At 42.5% G+C, this 20528-nt stretch overlaps 1 protein-coding gene across 1 annotated transcript; it reads right to left on the bottom strand.

The window, feature by feature from the left end:
* LOC119015293 (NLR family CARD domain-containing protein 3-like) lies at nucleotides 1-17737 on the bottom strand. Its single transcript, XM_037091148.1, has 10 exons — nucleotides 17101-17737; nucleotides 16657-16794; nucleotides 14587-14665; nucleotides 14219-14447; nucleotides 12228-14058; nucleotides 11966-12139; nucleotides 11321-11494; nucleotides 10678-10851; nucleotides 1767-1813; nucleotides 1-1640 (listed from the first exon to the last, which is right to left on the bottom strand). Exons 1-10 carry the CDS (start codon nucleotides 17385-17387, stop codon nucleotides 1072-1074), a joined length of 3702 nt encoding a protein of 1233 aa, XP_036947043.1. The 5' UTR covers nucleotides 17388-17737; the 3' UTR covers nucleotides 1-1071.
* Nucleotides 17738-20528: the final 2791 nt, after the last annotated feature.

The following is a 20528-nucleotide window of genomic DNA, read 5'->3' as shown; positions in this document are numbered from 1 at the left end:
TTCATGTGTTCTGGTTCCTTTAATATAGCATGAAAACAATATGAATTATTTACAGTTTCCACACTGACAGACAACATGATGAGGACACAAGTAGACTTTTATATTCAGCTACTTCAGCAGAGGAGAAACATTTCAGTGACGCTGTGCGACATCTTTCAGTCTGATGATAAACTCGTCAGCTGATCGTTTCACAAACAAAGTCACATTTAAACAAAAAGGAACAATTTGTACAAGTTTTGGACTCTTTGCTCTGAACATCAACGTTCAGAAGCATCAAACATGAGCTCAAATCTCTTCAGCGCTTGTTTAAAAACTTCATCAGGACAGTTTAGTTTGTGATCTCTGAAAGTGTTTCAGTATTTCATCCGGCTCTCAGACTTCCAAACATCTTCAGCCAACCGGCTCAGACAGAGAAAGACTTTTCTCACAGCTGTTTAGTTTGACGGACCAGATTCAAATCCAACAAACGTCCTGAAAATACAGCCGGACTTCAACAGCCACAAAACACTGAGAGAAACACAATGATTGTCATTCAAATGTGTTTTCTTCTCATATAATAATCAGACAGAAATGAAGAGATGTTGTGCAGTTTATGACTCTGTCACTACGGACATAATTACATGTGTTAACCAACACCATCAAACTTTTAGTTTCATCATTACAAACACATGAAACAAGTCAGAGTGTTTCAGGTGGAGTGTCGAGTACATTTGATCAGATTTTACTGTCCATTTACAACTTTGTTCACAATGATTCTTTACTATTAAAGCTGCAGACGAGTCGATGTTTTCTGTTTCTTACATTTCACTGATAGTTGTGGATTTTATTGGAACAAGAGCCAGAATTCAAAACAACACATGACAGAAAGTACAAGTCAACGCAATTTCCACAATTTAATGGAAGAAGTTTCAAATGTAAATGAAGAATCTTTTCAATCAGTTTGAATCATTTTGTACAAAGTTGATGATGAATTTATTACAAGAAGCTGAAAGATTGATGTGACTGTGATCCTGTACAGACTCAACTGTTCAGCACTGACAATGTTTCTGTGACAGGAGGAGACTCTGCACACTAAACACCACACAGACTCACTGAGGAACCAGAACCAGAACTGGACCTGTAGAGTCCAAATCCAGGATAAAGAGGTTCAGTGAATGTGGTGTTAATGGTGTGGAGGCGGATCAGTGATTCAGAGGAGACTCTGTAGAAGGACAGAGTGCCAGCAGGACAGTCCACATACACTGCTACTCTACCAGAGGAGGAGGAGGAGGAGGAGGAGGAGGAGGAGGAGGAGGAGAGGAGTGTTCTTCTCTTATTGTGACAGACAGAGTAACGACCATCATCACAGTCCAGACTCCAGGACTGATCATTCCATCCAAACACAACATCATTACTGTCTCCTTTCCTTCTGATTCTTCTGTAACTCACTGATAGAGAAACATCTCCTCTCCACTCGACCTCCCAGTAACAGCGACCAGTCAGACCAGTTCTACACAGCAGCTGAGGCCACCTGGTCTCAAACCTCTCTGGATGATCAGGATATGACTGATCCTCCTTCACACGTGTCATCTTCCTGTTGTTGTCAGACAGTTTGATGTATCTGCTGACTGTGTTTGTGTCGACTGTGAGCTCACAGGAATCTGATGGAGAGAAAAAGACACAACACAGCTGCAGTTATTAATGTGTCATCAGTGTGATGATGACATCACAGATGTGAATGAGTGATGTCACAGTGTTTTGATGAATGACAGTAAAAAGACACTCACACTTCCTCAGACCTGGTGTCAACCATCGGACTCCAGCAGGCTCCACCCTGAAAGGAGGAGGGGGGTCAGAGCAGCACATCCTCTTTCAGCATGCAAACATGGACATGACATGACTCTCATACACAGAAACACAATCTGTCCATCAGGCTGCTTCTCCCTGTTCTCCCTGAACCTCTTCACCTCTGCCACTCTCCTCACACACTGAGAGTGAGCCACAGGATGTTGGTGTGTGTGAAAGAGGACGACAACATCTGAGAACACACACAAACCTCTTGTTGGATTTATCACTTCCTCTTTATTTTATTGGATGTTGTTGCTGTTTCCTGTGGGCGACCTGACGCTTGCTGTTTGAGCTTTTCTGAATCTCAGCTGCACAGTCTGCTTTTTGTTCTTGCTGTGTTTCTGCTGCTTTGTTTCACTGTGCAAAGACACAAATACAATTTATACGTAATAAATCGATCAGAAAACATTGGACGTTGGTTCCCGACCTCTGACACAAAACCAAGTGACAGAGACTCCCAGACTGTTTCCCTCCAGAACCTCACAAGTGTCAATGAAGCTGTTTGTGATAGAAACAGTTTCATGGTTTCATGTGTTGACATGTTCATGTGACTATAGTTTGGTGCTGGATTGATATCTGATGTATATTACAGCAGTAATAGTTACTGTGAGGAGAACTTCATGTCATGTTTGAGGCCATTTGAATTCTATATCAGAATATTTCAGGGCTGCAACAAACCAATTAAAACAATTATGAAAAGGCTTCCGGTTATGGCGTTGAGGTGAACGGACGTGCTGAGCAAGCGCTCCCAGTCTGATGTGCTAAAACCCCTAGATTAGCGCTGTTTCAACCTTCTGAAATCTCAAATCTATGATGTCAGGGGATAAGACACGAAAGACCAAGGGCAGACCAACCCAGAACCAAGAAAAAAGTGAAGAAAACACGACGGGAAAAGACAGTGGAGATGTGACGGATAAACTCGAGGCTATGGATAGCTTACAAGCTAGCATCGGGGCCATCCACGAAGAAATACTGGCTATTCGCTCAGACATGAAGGTGGAATTAAGCTGTTTCTGCGACAATCTCTCCAGAGATTTGAAAAGAGATTTGGCTAGTTTCAAAGAGGACGTCAATGGGAAACTGAACGAAATTGTGGCCGATTTGAAAGAAACCAGAGACAGGGCCGAGGAGGCAGTACAGCGTGTATCAGATATGGAGGAGTGGTCCGCCATGGAGAAAGACGTGCTTTCTCAAACTTTGATTGATCAAGAACAAACTCAAGCCAAACTGACTGATTTACAGGCACGCTCACGAAGAAATAATATTTGTGTATTCGGGATTCCCGAGGATGCAGAAGGAAGCAACTTGCAAAAGTTTATGGAAAGTTTTATTAGAGCCGAGCTGTCGCTTCAGGACGCTGAACTTGGTATCCAGCGCTGTCACGCGCACTGAGCCCTAAACCACCACAGAACGCCAGCCCCCGATCGTGGTGATTTATTTTCTGGAGCACAGAACCAAAGAGTTGGTGCTCCGCTCTGTGTGGAAAAAAGGAGAGATCCGCCTCCATCAGCAGAGGGTGAACTTCGACCAAGACTATCCAGCAGAGACTCAAAAGAAGAGGAGAGCTTATGCCCCCATCAGAAAACTTCTAAAGGAGGAGGGCCTTCGTTTCCAGACCCCTCCACCGGCTCAGCTTCGTGTGTTTTTTGACGGTGGTCCAGTCATGTATAACAGCGCAGCAGAGGCCATGGAGGATCTGAGAGAGAGGGGGCTCACGCTGGACGATAACATCAGAGTCTGAGTTGACACCGACGGAGATGCTGAAGAAATTATCGTGGATGACGGTGGAGGCCAAACGACGGAACCTAGATACTCACGGCGAGAGGGCTCGGAAGAAACTTAGCAGATTTCGCCGTGACACCATGCACACAGTCTCCACACCAGAGTGAACACCACCCTGACAACTATTTGTCACCCCTGTGGTAAGACCTGCCAGCACAGTGACTTAAACTAACTGAAGAATAAAAACTGATCCTGCTCAAAATGAAGCTCTGTGCCTAACTTTCTTCTCACCACCCCGTCTTTTGTAATCTCTCATGTTTATCTGGGAGGAATGCCTTCGTTTACTGCTCACTGTTAATGGACAAAATATCAGACCTTTTGACTGGGAGCCTGTTCAAGCTATTCCGGGCGTGCACTGAATTGATTCTCATTTCTGAGCTATCCCAGTTGGTACTGGAGAACACCTTCATACACTGGAGGTTTCCCCCTCCAATCAGGACTCCTTTCTAAGAGGAAATCTTGTTATGGAAGCCGTATTTTCTTTCATTTCCTTTGCATTTTCAAGTTACAAGTTCTCTGTTACTATATGTGTTTATGTTCAGATGTTAAGGTCACTGTGGGTGCACATAGTGGAGGGGACAGCTATGTTTAATGTTGAATGTCTCAGCAAGAATATAGAGTCATAACACTTAATGTTAATGGGCTGCGGAACCCAATTAGGAGAGAAAAACTCATAGCTAAGATGAAGAAGGAACAACAGCATGTTAGTTTTTCCAGGAAACTCATCTGGTAAAAACAGAACCCGAGATATTTAAAAAAAAAAAAAGGGTTTTAAAAATACATTCTTTTCTTCCTATGCAAGTGCACATGTGAGAGGATTCGCGATACTTATTGCAAACAGACTTTCAGCTCTCCAAACAGATCGTGGACAAGGAGGGACGTTTCGTTTTGGTGAGGGGATTGTTAGACTCATAAGAAGTAACATTACTTCATGTTTACAGACCACCAGGACAAGATAGGATATTAATCAATAGAATATTTGATTTGATAGCTACAGAAGTCTCCGGTGTCTTGATCTGTGGGGGGACTGGTATGTACAGTTGCACCCCAGATTCTACAAACCCGACAAAGAGAATGAACTCTGAGTCTCTGAACATTAAGAAAATGATTAAACTGACTGGCAGGATTGATGTGTGGAGGGACTTTCACCCAATTGTTAAACAAGTTACCTTCTACTCCCACCCCCATGCAGTCTATTCTAGAACTGACTATTTTTTATGTTTAGATCAGATAGACACAGGGTCCTAGGCTGTAACACTGGTGTTAGAGATGTATCAGATCATTCGGGAGTTTATATGAAAATACATTTGGACATGCCACATAAAAATACTATCTGGAGACGTAATACCTCTTTGCTAAATGATAATCAATTTGAGAACTTCATTAAAAAAGAAATTGGGGACTACACAGAATTTAACAGTAACACAGAGGTGTCACCAAGTATTTTATGGGATGCTGCAAAAGCAGTATAACGCGGGAAAATTATAATGTGGACATCAAAGAAAAAAGCAAAACTTAAACGACTCAATGACTTGACTAATAAACTAGACTTAGAGCAGAAGCATATAGAGACTAACGATCCGGCCCTACTGGAACAAATATCTGTTGTAAAATCAGAACTAAATAAGAAACTCAGTGATCAGGTGGAACTCAAACTGAAATATATTATACAAACTTACTATGAAAATGGGCCCTGAGCAAAAAAAATATTGGCCTGAAAACTAAGAAAACAGCAGTCTGAAAGATCCATTTATTAATTAAAAGACCCTGTCACCAAGCAGATGTGTTTAAAACCAGAAGAAATACATAAATCATTTGAAATATATTACAGGGAATTTATACACTCAACCCAAATTAGCAGAACCAGCAACAGTAAAGTATTTTTTAGATTCTCTAGACTTGCCATCTATTGACACAGAAGAAAACAAGCAGGTAACTGCAGATATTACAATAGCAGAGGTGGATAAGGCCATTTCCAAACTGAAAACCAACAAAGCAACTGGGGGGGATGGACTGCCCGCAGAATGGTATCAAACTTTTAGGGACCCCTTGACCCCACTGTTGTTAAAATGTTTTAATTATGTGCTTAAGGGGGGCGAGACTCCACCATCTTGGAAAGAAGCTATAATATCTGTAACACCAAAACCAGGAAAAGACAAGACAGAGTGCAGCTCATACAGACCCATTTCTGTTCTGAACACCGACTATAAAACATTCACCTCAATTATAGTTAGAAGGCTAGAAAATATTAACCCTGACTTGACTGACATTTAAATTCTATATCAGAATATTTTAGGGCTGCGACAAACTAATTAAAACAATTATGAAAATAGTTTCTGACCAGTTTGATGGTGGATTAGCTGGTTTATGTTACAATGCAGGCGCTGTGGCACAGAGTGAGCTGCTTCACTTCATAGTCAAAGACGTCGAGCAGAAGATACGTCAGGAAAACACATTCAGTACAGCAGTTCTGGTCTCTTATGGTAGGGAGCAGTGAGCCAGCCAATGGTGCCTCACGTAGCTCAGGTGATGAAACAGGAAGCTACTCGGAGTTGTGCCATCTCCTTTCTGAATCGACCCTTTACGCATTTGCAGCAGGCCACGGAGGCAACAGAAACTACAAACGTTACAGAAAAGTGTACGAGCCAAGTCATCAAAAGTGTGGCAACACTTTATATTAAAGTCTTCAAAGAAAACAGCTACGAGATGTGCAGAGCTGATCTCACATGGCCCGGTAGCACCACATCACTGAGACCTGAAGAGAAAGCAGGTCGGAGCCACTACGGGTGAAGGAGACTCGGCACGGTGACTTAGTAAAGGTTTGAAACCCAGAACCTGTCTCCACTGATCCGTAGTGTCTGTCCCTTCAGTCACTTATTGTTCAGTGTGTTAATGAGCAGCAGGATTTGTTTGTTGGACAGGCTGACTAACAAAAGTTTGGACAGGATGAACTTTTGGACCTGATCCACTTCATCCATTAGTAAACCTGATGTTCCTGCAAACACAAGATTAGGGCCCGGCTACATTACAGGTTTCAATTTAACAACCAACGTTTAAGACAGAAACAGCTTCCGTCTGTGCTCTCAGGTCTGTGATGGATCAGTGTCGCCCCCTGGTGGGTAATTAGCTGAAGTACGGTCAGAGACACTGGAGGACATCAGAGGAGGTTTTAGAATATTTCATGTCGTAGTCAGAGATCGTCTGAAGTGAAGTCTTTATTTCTTCACATAGAAACTTGAGCACATCTGTTCTGTTAAAATATATATTACATGTCCTGTTTATTCTCACTGCATGGCTCAGGCTGCATTCACAATGTACATTTATCTTTTTATTTACTTTTCTAAATTCAAAATGTCTTTATTGGCACGATGTCACACAAACATGTGGCCAAAGCAAGAAAAGAAGCAGAACACTGTAGTGTAAAGACTAGTACAGTAGATGAAAACACAACATAGATATAAGTGTAACCAAAGCTGACAATAACAGCACAACACTAAATAATAAGTGTCATCACATATAACATGAACAACTGTCAGCTGACTGTCACTCACTGTCCCTCAGTTTGTGGCAGCAGAACATAGACTGCTGCTGGATCACAGCTCTTTGGGTTCTCCACTAGTAGGACTGTTCATGTTTCTTCATCTACTGGCTCAACAAACCCTCTGGAATCTATTACAGGTTTAACATGTGTTTCTCTAATATGTTTCTACTGTTCACATGTTGTGAGGAAGTGCTGCTCTTTTGTTGTTGTGTTTTATTGTACAGGCCTGATCTGTATTTGCTCTTTACATCAGCAGATATGAACTAAAACAACAAGGCGTGTACTGAGTTCACTGAGCTTCATGTGAATTGTGCGACTATGCAAACTGATATTATATAATATTGTGTCTGTCACTTGACAAAGAAACAAGTCAACATGGTGACGCTCCATGACACCACAGCCAGCAGCTGATGGTTTCCTCAGTTTGCTGCTAACACACATGAGGCCACTATCAATGGTGGAGGATGAAGGAGTGCTGTGTTCACTTTAGAAAACAAACTAGATTTTACTTTTTCATTCTTCACGTAACAAACATTTTATAGGTGTGAATCTTCAGCGGCCTCATGATTCCACTACGGTTCAGCTGTCAACGATTCTCGATGCATCTCAGTGTTCGTCATCCTCAGTGATCTATATCACTGCACATGGCTGCTGTTCATCATTTACATTCCCCTTTTATTCTGAAAGTCCTTCCAATAATCAGACTACAGGAGTTTTACAAAATAAAAGCTGCATCTTTTCAGTGATCAAACAAAACCTGTTTCCATCTGCAGCGTCTTTCACGTTTGTCTACAATAATCTAGTTTTCACATGGCAGCTTTAAGATCCAACATTTACTGACTCTGCTGCTCACACCTCTCTCAGAGTTGGACAGCAGAGTTGACAGCAGCTCCTCAGATCTCGACTGATTAGCTGCTGTCACAGTTATTATTTATGTCTGCAGACGTTCAGGAGAAAATGACCAACATGATCAGTGATTGTTGTGAGGCAGAAGTCTCGTCCAGTTTGTGCTTCACAGCAAGTTCATAAAATCTGAAATGTGTCCCGAGACGTTTGTTTTAAAAAAATCCTCTGTTTTAATCTCTCTCAGATGATCTCTGCCTCCCTCCAACATCCTCCTACATCAGTAACTTCAGTCAGAAGTCCTCCCACAGTTCAAAGCGTGGGAGCAACGCTGTGATGAAACTTTATCTTCCAGCAGAGGCCGAACAATCAACGATCAACATGAGCTGCAGACTCTTGATGATGCTCTGTCTCTGCATCCTGATGCAGCTTATGATGGAGACATTTCATCACCTCTAATACATTTATGTTGCTTTTACAGTGTGAAGTTGTTTGAAAGTGAACTGAACAACTGACTAAAGAGGAAAATGACAAATGTTTTATTCTTTTAATAAAATGCTGGAAATGTAAAAAATCAGCTTTTGTGTTTTTATGTGATTAATGGGTTATGAAAATAGTTGTTAGTTGCAGCACTATAACTTGTGACAACAGTGCTCGTCACATTCAAGGTTAGAATGGCAAGTGTACGGAGCAACTCGGTCATTTTACTTTAAGTCATCGTAGTAACGAAGATAAATTGGCAACGAAAACAATCAGGAGCTCCCAGACCAAATTTAAACATCAAACAAATTTCTACCAAGAGGGGAAATCGTATATCGAGGCCCATATTGTTTGTGCAATGTTGAGCAATTTCAATGCATTACCTCTTTGGAATTTGTATTTGGAATTTTAAAAAACTACTTTAAAGAACTATAAATGAATACATATTTTTTGACTTATATGCAGTCCCCTTTGTAATTAATGGTAAAGCAAGCGTATCCGTCCATGTTCACAGATTCTCTCTGTGGCTCTTCATTTGTAGAGCCAAGATCAATTTATTTGCTGAACACTCCTGGATGTAACTTTTCTCTGTAGCTGTTACATTTGGTATTGCTATGTAAGTTGACCAGAAAATAAAAATATATGGCAATTGACTTGCTGCCTATTCATTTTCCCATTGAACGGGTCACCTTAGTCATCATCAGAACAGTTTCCCCACTGAGAAATTTGTCAGGAGCTGCCACTGTTCAGTGATTAAATTAATTTATGTGTCACAGAAATCTTTCGAATTTGAGGTTCAGTATTTTCTGATCAGACATCTGACACAGAGAGTCTATTGTTATTATTAATATCATAACACAGCAGTGACATGGTGGAGATAAGATTTAATGTTAATGTTTTGATGACCCTTTTAATAAGTTTGGAGTGTGAAGTAGTTTAGATGAGCGGTTCATCAAGCAGCAAAACCAGAGGCCAAGAAATCAGACAGGCACATTTTGAACAGGCACTAAACTAGTCTGAAGAAAGAGGTGAAACTTTAGTGTTTGTGCCAAAACCCTCCTGGTCGCTGAGCTTCATCTCTTCTTCTTATCTTCCTCTCTTCACTCGTAACCAGAGGTGGGGGACTCGAGTCACATGACTTGACTCGAGTTGGACTCGAGTCGCAAATTTGAGGACATGAGACTTACTTGACTAATACTGATGAAAGACTCGACCTGACTTGGCATTCATAACTTGAGACTTGACTTAGACTTGACACAGATGACTCGAAAGTCTCTGCTTTTCTTTCTTTCTTTTTGCGCATATTGAGCCCTCAGCCACTATATGATGTGGTGCATGCAGTGATTTTGGCCGTCGTCTTGGTTAAAGCGTGTGTGTTTCAGATATAGCGTCTTCAGTGCGCACAAAGCCATTATTTTAAATGTGGGCGCGCTCACAACCCAACACGACACCGTACCGGCTCACATTCGGAGCGACGCGCTTGTTTTTTCGTGCACATCTGCGACGGACCTGCTTCTCCCTCAGGTGTTGTGTCTGTGTCTCTCCTGCTGTTTCCCACAGAGCTCTGCCCCGTTTGAAATGAGAAGTGTCTGTATGTGTGAAGACGTCGCCTCCGAGATGTAGAATGTGTTTTATAGAAGAGAAACACACATTTCAGGACAGAACAGACATGTCCTGTGATTTTCAGCCTCCTTTTATAGAGGCAGGGGGGCAATACCTGAGAGTAATATTCTCAGCTGTCAGGATGTGCACGATGGTACAGTTTCAGGGCTGATATTAATCTAGTCTTATTTTTGTGTTCATGGGTTTGAAAAAAATAAAAAATAAAAATTGATCAACTATGCAATTACATCATATTACTGACGAACCACCCTCTTCTGTTTACTGTGTGTACAGATATGAAGAATACATTCATACACACTTCTTGTGACTTGTTTGACCAATGACTTGACTTGACTTGCTTGATTTTGATCACAGTAACTTGGGACTTGCTTGAGACTTGAAGGTTAAGACTTGAGACTTGCACATATGTGACTTACTCCCATCTCTGCCCTTAGCTGTTGGCTTCAAGCTATGCTGCCTTTTCACCTGACCTGAACTGAACAACTGGAGGTGGAGTAAACAAAGCAGACCTCCTGACACTGAACCATCTACAATCTAGATAAAGAGTCTCAAATCTGTGGCTGCAGCAAAACTCATCATACCTGAGAGTGTCCAGTCTCCAGCCTGGATCCTCCAGTCGAGCAGACAGGAGCTTCACTCCTGAGTCTCCTGGATGATTGTAGCTCAGGTCCAGCTCTCTCAGATGGGAGGGGTTGGAGTCCAGAGCTGAGGCCAGAGAAGTACAGCCTTCCTCTGTGATCAGACAGCCTGACAGCCTGCAGACACACAAAACAGCACACATCAGCTGAGGGTCCTGATGATTGAGTACACAAGAGTGTAACTGATCTGATGGAAATGCCATACGTTTTCCTAATATCTTGTCATGAATCAACATATTGTACAGATAAAATGATGAACTGATGATGGCATCAGATGCAAAGTCAGAGGATCACCAAAGTAACTACAGTTCATCCTGAAGGGAGCATGAATGTCTGAACCAAAACTCATAATAATTCATCCAGTGGTTGTTGAGATTAGTTAATAGGGACCAAAGTGCAGAATAGACTGACGGACCCACATTTTATATAAAATGCATTCATGCTTCCATCAGGATGAGATGTAATTATTTTCGTTATCCTTTGACATATGATTTATTTTTTCAGTTATCATTTTCCCCTGTCTGGTTTAGACCTGCTCCAATTATACAGTTACATGAAATAATGAAATAAAGTAATGAATCCTGACCTGAGAGTTTCAAGGACACAGTGTGGACTCTTCAGTTCAGAAGAAAGTCGCTTCACTCCTGAATCCTGCAGGTTGTTGTTACTCAGGTCCAGCTCTCTCAGATGGGAGGGGTTGGAGTCCAGAGCTGAGGCCAGAGAAGTACAGCCTTCCTCTGTGATCAGACAGCCTGACAGCCTGCAGACACACAAAACAACACACATCAGCTGAGGGTCCTGATGATTCAGTACACAAGCGTGTAACTGATCTGATGGAAATGCCATAAGTTTTCCAAATATCTGGTCATGAATCTACATACTGTACAGATAAAATGATGAACTGATGATGGCATCAGAAGAAAAGTTAGAGGATCACCAAAGTATTTACAGTTCATCCTGAGGGGAGCATGAATGTCTGAACCAAACCTCATGACAATCCCTCCAGTGGCTGTTGAGATTAGTAAATCAGGACCAAAGTGCAGAATAGACTGACAGACCCAAATTTTATATAAAATGCATTCATGCTTCCATCAGGATGAGATGTAATTATTTTGGTGATCTTCTGGTATATGAAATTTGTTTTTTCATTTATTGTTTTACCCTGTCTGGTTTAGACCTGCTCCAATAGTACAGTAACATGAAATAATGAAATAAAGTAATGAATCCTGACCTGAGAGTTTCAAGGACACAGTGTGGACTCTTCAGTTCAGCAGAAAGTCGCTTCACTCCTGAATCCTGCAGGTTGTTGTTACTCAGGTCCAGCTCTCTCAGACTAGAGGACTGGGAGCTGAGAACTGAGGACAGAGCTTCACAGCTTCTCTCTGAGAGGTTACAGCCACTCAGTCTGGATAAAGAATAATGAAGAAAATTATTTCTATTTCGGTCAATAACAGCACATTTCATGCATCCTGAAGAAACTTCTCCACACTTACAGAACTTTGTTGGAGGCTTTGACCACTGGCAGCAGCCTCAGAAGAGCCTCCTCTGAAGCAGAGTATTTCTTCAGGTCAAACACGTCCAGATCTTTTTCTGATGACAGTAAGATGAAGACCAGAGCTGACCACTGAGCAGGAGACAGTTTATCTGTGGAGAGACGTCCTGATCTCAGGTACTGTTGGATCTCCTCCACTAGAGAACGATCGTTCAGTTCATTCAGACAGTGGAACAGATTGATGCTTCTCTCTGCAGACAGATTCTCACTGATCTTCTTCTTCATGTACTTGACTGTTTCCTGATTGGTCTGTGAGATACTTCCTGTCTGTGTCTGCAGACCTTGTAGGAGAGATCGTTTTATCTGTGAGATACTTCCTGTCTGTGTCTGCAGACCTCGCAGGAGAGTCTGATTGGTCTGCAGTGAAAGACCCAGGAGGAAGCGGAGGAACAAGTCCAGGTGTCCATTTGGACTCTGTAAGGCCTCGTCCACAGCACTCTGGTAGAGACCTGTCTCTGCAGATTGACAGTCTGTTGTTTGTTCCTCTACCAGAAGATTGACTCCAGAGTTTAAGAACGTCAGATGGACATGAAGAGCAGCCAGAAACTCCTGAACACTCAGATGGATGAAGCAGAACACCTTGTCCTGGTACAGTCCTCTCTCCTCTTTAAAGATCTGTGTGAACACTCCTGAGTACACTGAGGCTGCTGTGATATCGATGCCACACTCTGTCAGGTCTGATTCATAGAAGATCAGGTTTCCTTTCTGCAGCTGATCAAAAGCCAGTTTTCCCAGAGACTCAATCATCTCCCTGCTCTCTGGAGTCCAGTGTGGATCTGTCTCAGCTCCTCCATCATACTTGACCTTCTTCACTTTGGCCTGAACCACCAGGAAGTGGATGTACATCTCAGTCAGGGTCTTGGGCAGCTCTCCTCTCCTTCTGGTCTTCAACACATCCTCCAGAACTGTAGCAGTGATCCAGCAGAAGACTGGGATGTGGCACATGATGTGGAGGCTTCGTGATGTCTTGATGTGGAAGATGATTCTGCTGGCCTGCTCCTCATCTCTGAATCTCTTCCTGAAGTACTCCTCCTTCTGTGGGTCAGTGAACCCTCTGACCTCTGTCACCATGTCAACACACCCAGGAGGGATCTGATTGGCTGCTGCAGGTCGTGTGGTTATCCAGAGGCGAGCAGAGGGAAGCAGGTTTCCCCTGATGAGGTTTGTCAGCAGCACATCCACTGAGGCTGATTTTGTGGCATCAGAGAGGATTTTAGTGTTGTGGAAGTCCAGAGGAAGTCGACACTCATCCAGACCGTCAAAGATGAACACAACCTGGAACTCTTCAAAGCTGCAGATTTCTTTGGTTTCAGTGAAGAAGCGATGAACAAGTTCCACCAAGCTGAACTTTTTCTCTCTCAGCACATTCAGCTCTCTGAAAGTGAATGGAAATGTGAACTGTATGTCCTGGTTGTCTTTGTCTTCAGCCCAGTCCAGAGTGAACTTCTGTGTTAAGACTGTTTTCCCGATGCCAGCCACTCCCTGTGTCATCACTGTTCTGATTGGTTCGTCTCTTCCAGGTGAGACTTTAAAGATGTCTTCTTGTCTGACTGTTGTTTCTGGTCTGTGTGGTTTCCTGGATGCTGTTTCAATCTGTCTGACCTCATGTTCATCATTGACCTCTGCAGTCCCTCCCTCTGTGATGTAGAGCTCTGTGTAGATCTGATTCAGAAGGGTTGGGTTTCCTGCTTTAGCGATCCCCTCAAACACACACTGGAACTTCTTCTGAAGGTTAGATTTAAGTTCACGCTGACAAACTGCAGAATGACTTTCTAAATAAACACAACAAAAAAGATCATTAACTTATTTATAAAGACAATAACAGAATTTCCTTCTTGTACAGATTGTATATATAAACAGATTCATCATCATCAGACTTCAGTAAACGTCTCATTGATCCATCATGTTAAATCTTTAGTGAAATCCTCTTACTGCTCTGCAGACAGTCAGCCAGCTCCTCCTGCTTCATTCTCCTCAGGAAGTGAAGTGTGATCTTCAGAAATGCCTCTCTGCTGCTCCTCCTCTGCTCTTCATCCTCACCGTCCAACACCTCCTCATCCTCCCTCTGACTCTCTGAGCATTCTGGGTAATTTGAACTCAGAACCTTCTGGACCTTCTTCAGCTCGTTCTTCACAAAAGTGACAATGTTCTCCTCCAGCAGCTGAAACAGAATATTATGTGAATGACAACATTTAACATCAGATCCATGTTGGACAGATTCACCACTGGTCTGTAAAGTGCAGCATGGAGATTATTGTGAACAGACTGGATGTAAAAGTAGTTGTTGTTCATGTACAGACCATAAATATGGAGTCCAGGTGTGTCTGATGCTGCTGGACAGACGGACCTCTGGGAACCTCTGAGCTCTCCTGGTCGACTCTGTGGAGGAATCATGAAGAATCAGTCACATTGTGTCTGTCCACTCAGAGACAAACACAAGCTGAAGGTCCTTTGAGTTCAAGTGTTGATGACATCATTGAATCAGATGTTTCCTCTGACATCACAGTGTTGGTCGTACTGCTGATCCCACTGTGAATCAACAGTCAGTCAGTTTACTGGGTTGGTTCAGCAGCTTGTCTGGTTTAGTCCCTCCAGCTCTTATTGACCCGTTTAATACTGTGGACAGCAACACACAGCTAACACAAGCTAGCTGGATGCTAACACAAGCTAGCTGGATGCTAACACAAGCTAGCTGGATGCTAACTGTCCAGTGCAAACTGGTGAAGAGTCTCAATAGACTTGATTTTGAAATGTAATTTGTCTGATTTGTGTGAGTCTGAGGTTAATCGTCGACTTTTTCTTTTGTTGCTTTTGGCTGATTATCACCACAACGACTAGTAAATGGGGATTTTTGGGTCTATGGCTCGGGGGGTGGACACTGGCTGAAAAGGAAGCCGAGGCAAAGGCCGGAGCAGGTCAGCAGGGCAACAAGATGGCACAAAGGACTGAAGCTCTCAGGAGGTCAGGCTGGAGACTGCACCACAGACCAGTGGCTGCAGAACAGAGCAAGAGACTGAAGACAGTTCACCAGGACTGAGGCTTGATGCTGTGAAGCAGCAGGACTGGAGGTGGCAGCTGGAGGTCTGACTGTAGTTCAGCTAAGGCTGAAAACTGGAGGTCTGTCTGAACATCAGCAGGGACGGATGACAGAGGACCAGGATCAGGAGTTTAAAACATCCTGGATATATGTTTAGTTTATTCTATTTGGTTTTGTTTTATTTTTTATCTTAGTCAACTCCTACCTCACACTGCTACTTGTTGCAACATTGATTATTTCCTCTGCTGCTGTGCCAAATTTAATTTCTCCTACGGGGATCAATAAAAGTTCATCTTATCTCATTTTAAATAGTGAGGGAACAAATGCAGATACAGAGAGGCAGTTAGAAAACAGAAAGGGCAAGCAACAAATAAAGTCAGAGAAAAGTCCAAAGGGCAAATCAGTCAGAACAGTTGAAGACTTGCAGGAAACACAGGAGCAAAACAGACACACCAGAGAACAGTGAGGAGAAAACACTGGCTTCATGGTGCGTTCCTCTGCAAGATGGAGGTCAGTATTCACAACTTACAATCTAAAAGCTTCCCAGTGGATCTGAACGAAAAAACATGGACGCTCACTGCAAACAGGTGTTTGAATGGAAAGTCTGTGAACTTCAGATCAACTACAGCAGCTGATTTAACAGTTGAGGGCACTTTAAGAAAAGACAGGAGGAGTCGGCTGCTAACACATACTGTCAAAGACTGAGACTGAGCTCAGATCAGCTGAATCAAAGTGAGAATAACAACTACAAACTGTTTTACTGCAGGTTTCACCAACAAACACTATATGAAGTCAAACATGATGAAGAGGTTAAAAGTAATTGTTCACTTTGTGCACCGTCGTCCTGCTGTGATGAACTCATGAGACACAGAAAAACAGCTGGAAAACAAACGAGGGAGGAAGTGGAAAGTGAAAGACAACACATGAGGACAGAATAGGGCATTTTTCCCTTTAACTTGCTCTTCTGCCGCTCTGCATACAAAAGGAACCTTTTATATATCTGCAAAAAATGTGTTTAATGAAAATCATGTTCATACTTTATTAATCCTCATGGGGGAACTGATCTGTTTTAGTAATAGCATAGACATTAAATATGTTTACAAAGGCATTTTTATCTAACTTCTGTGGTAAAAAGACCGAAAACCAGACTTGATGACTTGATGGAGGAACACAGTGGATTCACAATTATCCTTTGTTAGCTGTTAGCATCTGTTAGCCTGAATAAAATCACTATGTTATGAACGACGCTGAAAAAATAAAGTTTAAACAAATTTCTCTGAATAAACAACATAAAATATCAATCAGCCATATTTTCATGTTATTAACAGCTCACCTCTTTACAGCAGGAGGTTGTTGTCCTTTAAAATAAATGGGAAGACCCATTGACCCGTCACTCTTGAAGGACACACAGGTGGGCTCAGGTCCAGGTCCAGGTCCAGGTCCAGGTCCAGGTCCAGTAGAGGCTGGTCTCCTGTTGGACAGAGAAGAAGACCACCAGAGATGTTAATTCACTTTCTGGTCTTCAGACACAGAAGCTTCTGTCCATAAAATAGTGGAAAACATCAGGAATAAACCTTCAGAGAATATTGGACCAAACTAATTCAATAAAGTGAAATGAAGAGTTGAAGACTGGTTCTATTGGGCAGCTTTCTAAAGTGAGAAGATAAATTTAAGTGAAGAAGAACGAAGCTGAAAATAAACATCAGGTTTCAAAAAAACATCTTTCTCCACAGTTAAAACATGAATCAGTCACATATTAATGTTATTAACAGCTCACCTCTTTACAGCAGGAGCTGGTTGTCCTTTAAAATCAATGAAATGATCATTTGACCGGTCACTCTTGAAGGACACACAGCTGGGCTCAGGTCCTGGTCCAGGTCCAGGTCCAGGTCCAGGTCCAGGTCCAGGTTCAGGTCCAGGTCCAGGTCCAGGTCCAGGTTCAGGTCCAGGTCCTGGTCCAGGTCCAGTGGTTTTAGAGGGAGGGCCTCCCTCCTCTCTGTCCTCACACTGATTCATGCTGCTCATCTCACACACACTTTCATCTGGAGAGGAAACACAAATCATTCATCTGCACATCAACTGAAATCAGCCTTTGGCTCAGAAACACTCTTGAAGGACAAAATGTCTGAAAGTCGACTTCCTCTTCTAACATTTAAACTCAGAGCACATTATTCCACAACTCACTGACTCTATTAATACATATTTCACTAAATGGCTGCTGCAGGACATCAAACCAAAACTAAATCATGTCATTAAATCATTTGTATTCTGTTTTTTACTGTTCTCTACTAATAAAGTCGCTCACAGCAGTGACGTGAAATCTGGAGACAAATGTGAAAATGTCTTGTGACAGAAAAGAGACAGTGGACTGATCCAGGACCTGTCTTCACTGACCTGCAGGAAGGACAGTGATGTCATCAGTCTGGGTTTGACTTCAAAATAAAATACTTTTGTAACAGTAACACCAGTGACTCCAGAGGACGATCTCTCATTATATATTTTAGAATATTTACTTTGAATTTTATTGATGTCATTTCTATATAAACATTATGACATTTTAAAGGGTATAAAAACAGTCACTGTCCTTCTGTTCATGACTGTGGAGACTTTCTGTGCAGCTTGGAGTGTTAAATAACTGATTAAAAACAAATACTGACAAGTTGATTTAACCAAGAGGCAGAAATTGTTCTAATAACCTGTTGTGTTATTATAAAATATGAAAGTCTCAGGTGTGTTCAGGTGGGTTTTGTCTGTAGAGGCTATGACGTCTCTCACTGACGTCACGTCTCCTGTCAGAACATCAGCTGCTGGACTTGGATCAGTCCACTAGATGACGTCATGACGCTGTGGCGGAGTCAACACACACGTTTCTCTGATATCTTTTAATCTAAAAGAGTCAATCTGGTCATCTGTTGTTTATTTAAAACATTTATCTGCAAAGTCAAAATTAGAATCTCTTCCTCTGAGAAGTGATCAGGAGCAGAAATACTCGAGTGACGTAACGGGCCTACTTTAAGTACTAACACTGAGAGCCGACGTGTTCCTGCTGACTGCTGCTCAGTGATGAAGTTCTCTTTGTATTAATTAAATAAAGCTTCAGACTCCTGGATGTCCTCTTACTGCCTCCTCATCAGTCCTGGACTGTAAATACAACCACAGATTATTCACCGACACCAACAGCTGCTCTGCAGCCGCGTTTAGTGCGTCAGACAGCGGGAGAGCGGCGGCTCGTCTCGGCCTCCTCCACAGGCTCATTCAGTCAGCAGTAAGTGGAGCTACACAGTGACAACCACTCTGTGTTCAAACACTGACCAACTAACTCCACTTCTACTCTCATTTCACCGGCTACACACAACAATCCAGTAACGATGCTGCATTCTGACTATCAAAGTTGCATTGGGCCCCAGAAATGATGTCTTTCCCTCGTGTGAATGCAGGTGTAATTGTTTAAAAAATTGATGGAGGTTTTGCTTCGTCCTCTGATCCCATCAGGAACATTTGGTCACCGGAAGAGGAAGAAGCACCAGGACAGTGAGCTGTAAACATTAGTTCATGTTCCAGCCTGCAGCTTCTCTCTCTTCAGTCTATCCTGCTGAGCTGGACACTGAAGCTCCTGATCCGTCTGTCCTGCAACTTTATTCTTCCAGATTTGGAAGGCAAATATTCTACTTTTTACTCAACTACATCTGTTTTATAACTTTAGTTTCATCACAGATTACAAGCTGCATCAGAGCTGAGACTGAAATCTGGTCTCACTGCATTTTACAACTGATGACAAGTTAACAAACCTTCATCTGAGCAAACACGTCGGGTTGGTTTGTTGGCATGAGTTCAATTTGAACTTTAGTTGTTTTCACAGTGACGGTCGACTCAAAGCACACGAGGAAAAACTGATTAAATCACAGTAAACCTGAAGAAACTCAGTGTGACAGAAAAGTCACAGATCATAGAAGAGTTAGTGAATTAACTCATGAACATACAGATGTACAAACAGGAAGTAACAGTGTGGAAAGATTGAATCACTGCTGTCATCGAGTATAAAATGAAGCTCCATGTCAGCAGAGTTTCTTCATCAAAGGTGTGTCCTGTTACCTGTCAGGGTTCTGACCCGGTAAAGTCCAGATGAGCTCAAACAGGATGTGTCCCTTCTTCTGCAGACACCGACAGACGCTGCTGGTGTCTGTTGATCCGACCGACAGCCGTCACACCCTCAGAACTTCAGGTCCAAATGGATCCAGGTCAGAACCAGGTGACAGCAGACAGGCAGAGTGAGCTGGAGTCTAACTGGACAAACAGATGTGCATCAGTCCTGCTCTGGTTCAGTGATTGTGACTGACAGCAGCAGGTGAGAGGAAACACAGTCCGTCCTCAGCTGCTGATGGTCTCTCAGGTGAGCTTCATCACAGGAGGCGGAGCCCAGGTGAGCTCTCACACTCTGTGTACACGCCCTGATGCCTGCTGGGTCCTAGTGCTCAACCCTGTGCTTCCTCCCCCTCCATCAATAACAGTCTGTGAGGGAAATTGTCCTCGATGAAGTTTGAGAGCTGCTGATTCTCTGGAGAGTTTCAGACCGGCTGTGATGAATCAGAACTCTTTCAGACCTGCAGCACAGAGACAAGAACCACAGAGTGTCTGGACTTCTACACAACACAACACTGGTTACACACTTTATGACAGTTGTTCACAAGCCTTCCCCAAAACAATGATCCTCTGATGTTTGTGGTGATGGTGTCCTCCAGTGGTCCTGTCGTCCTCTCTGCCTTCCTGTTAACACCTCAGGTGAAGAGGATCTCCTCTCACATCCTGATATGTTCTGATCCCAACACTGATACATGAATCCAAAACTGTCATTCAGTCAACAAGCTAAAGTTTTATTTTCATCACAAATTTTCAAATGAATCAATAATATTGAGCCTTTATTTGTTTTCTTATTTAAAACAGCGTCCTGCATCTTTTCAGGATAAAAACTCATTCTGAGGAGATTTTTAAAACAAGTGATTTTACACTAAACTGGTCAGAATCTCACGGCTTCTACGTGTTTTCATTTGTTTTAAGAAAATGTTTGTGTCGCTCAATAACAGACATAAATGAGTCCATTCAATGTGTTTCTGATTTATATAACTGCAGTGTCAACATGTGAAGTTACTGAGAAACACTTCTAATCCTTTCATGACTGTTTTGATTCATCATTTGGGAAACAACGAG

Source organism: Acanthopagrus latus, chromosome 24 (assembly GCF_904848185.1).
Source record: "Acanthopagrus latus isolate v.2019 chromosome 24, fAcaLat1.1, whole genome shotgun sequence".
Taxonomy (NCBI): domain Eukaryota; kingdom Metazoa; phylum Chordata; class Actinopteri; order Spariformes; family Sparidae; genus Acanthopagrus; species Acanthopagrus latus.
This window is presented reverse-complemented; position numbering and strand designations above follow the sequence as displayed.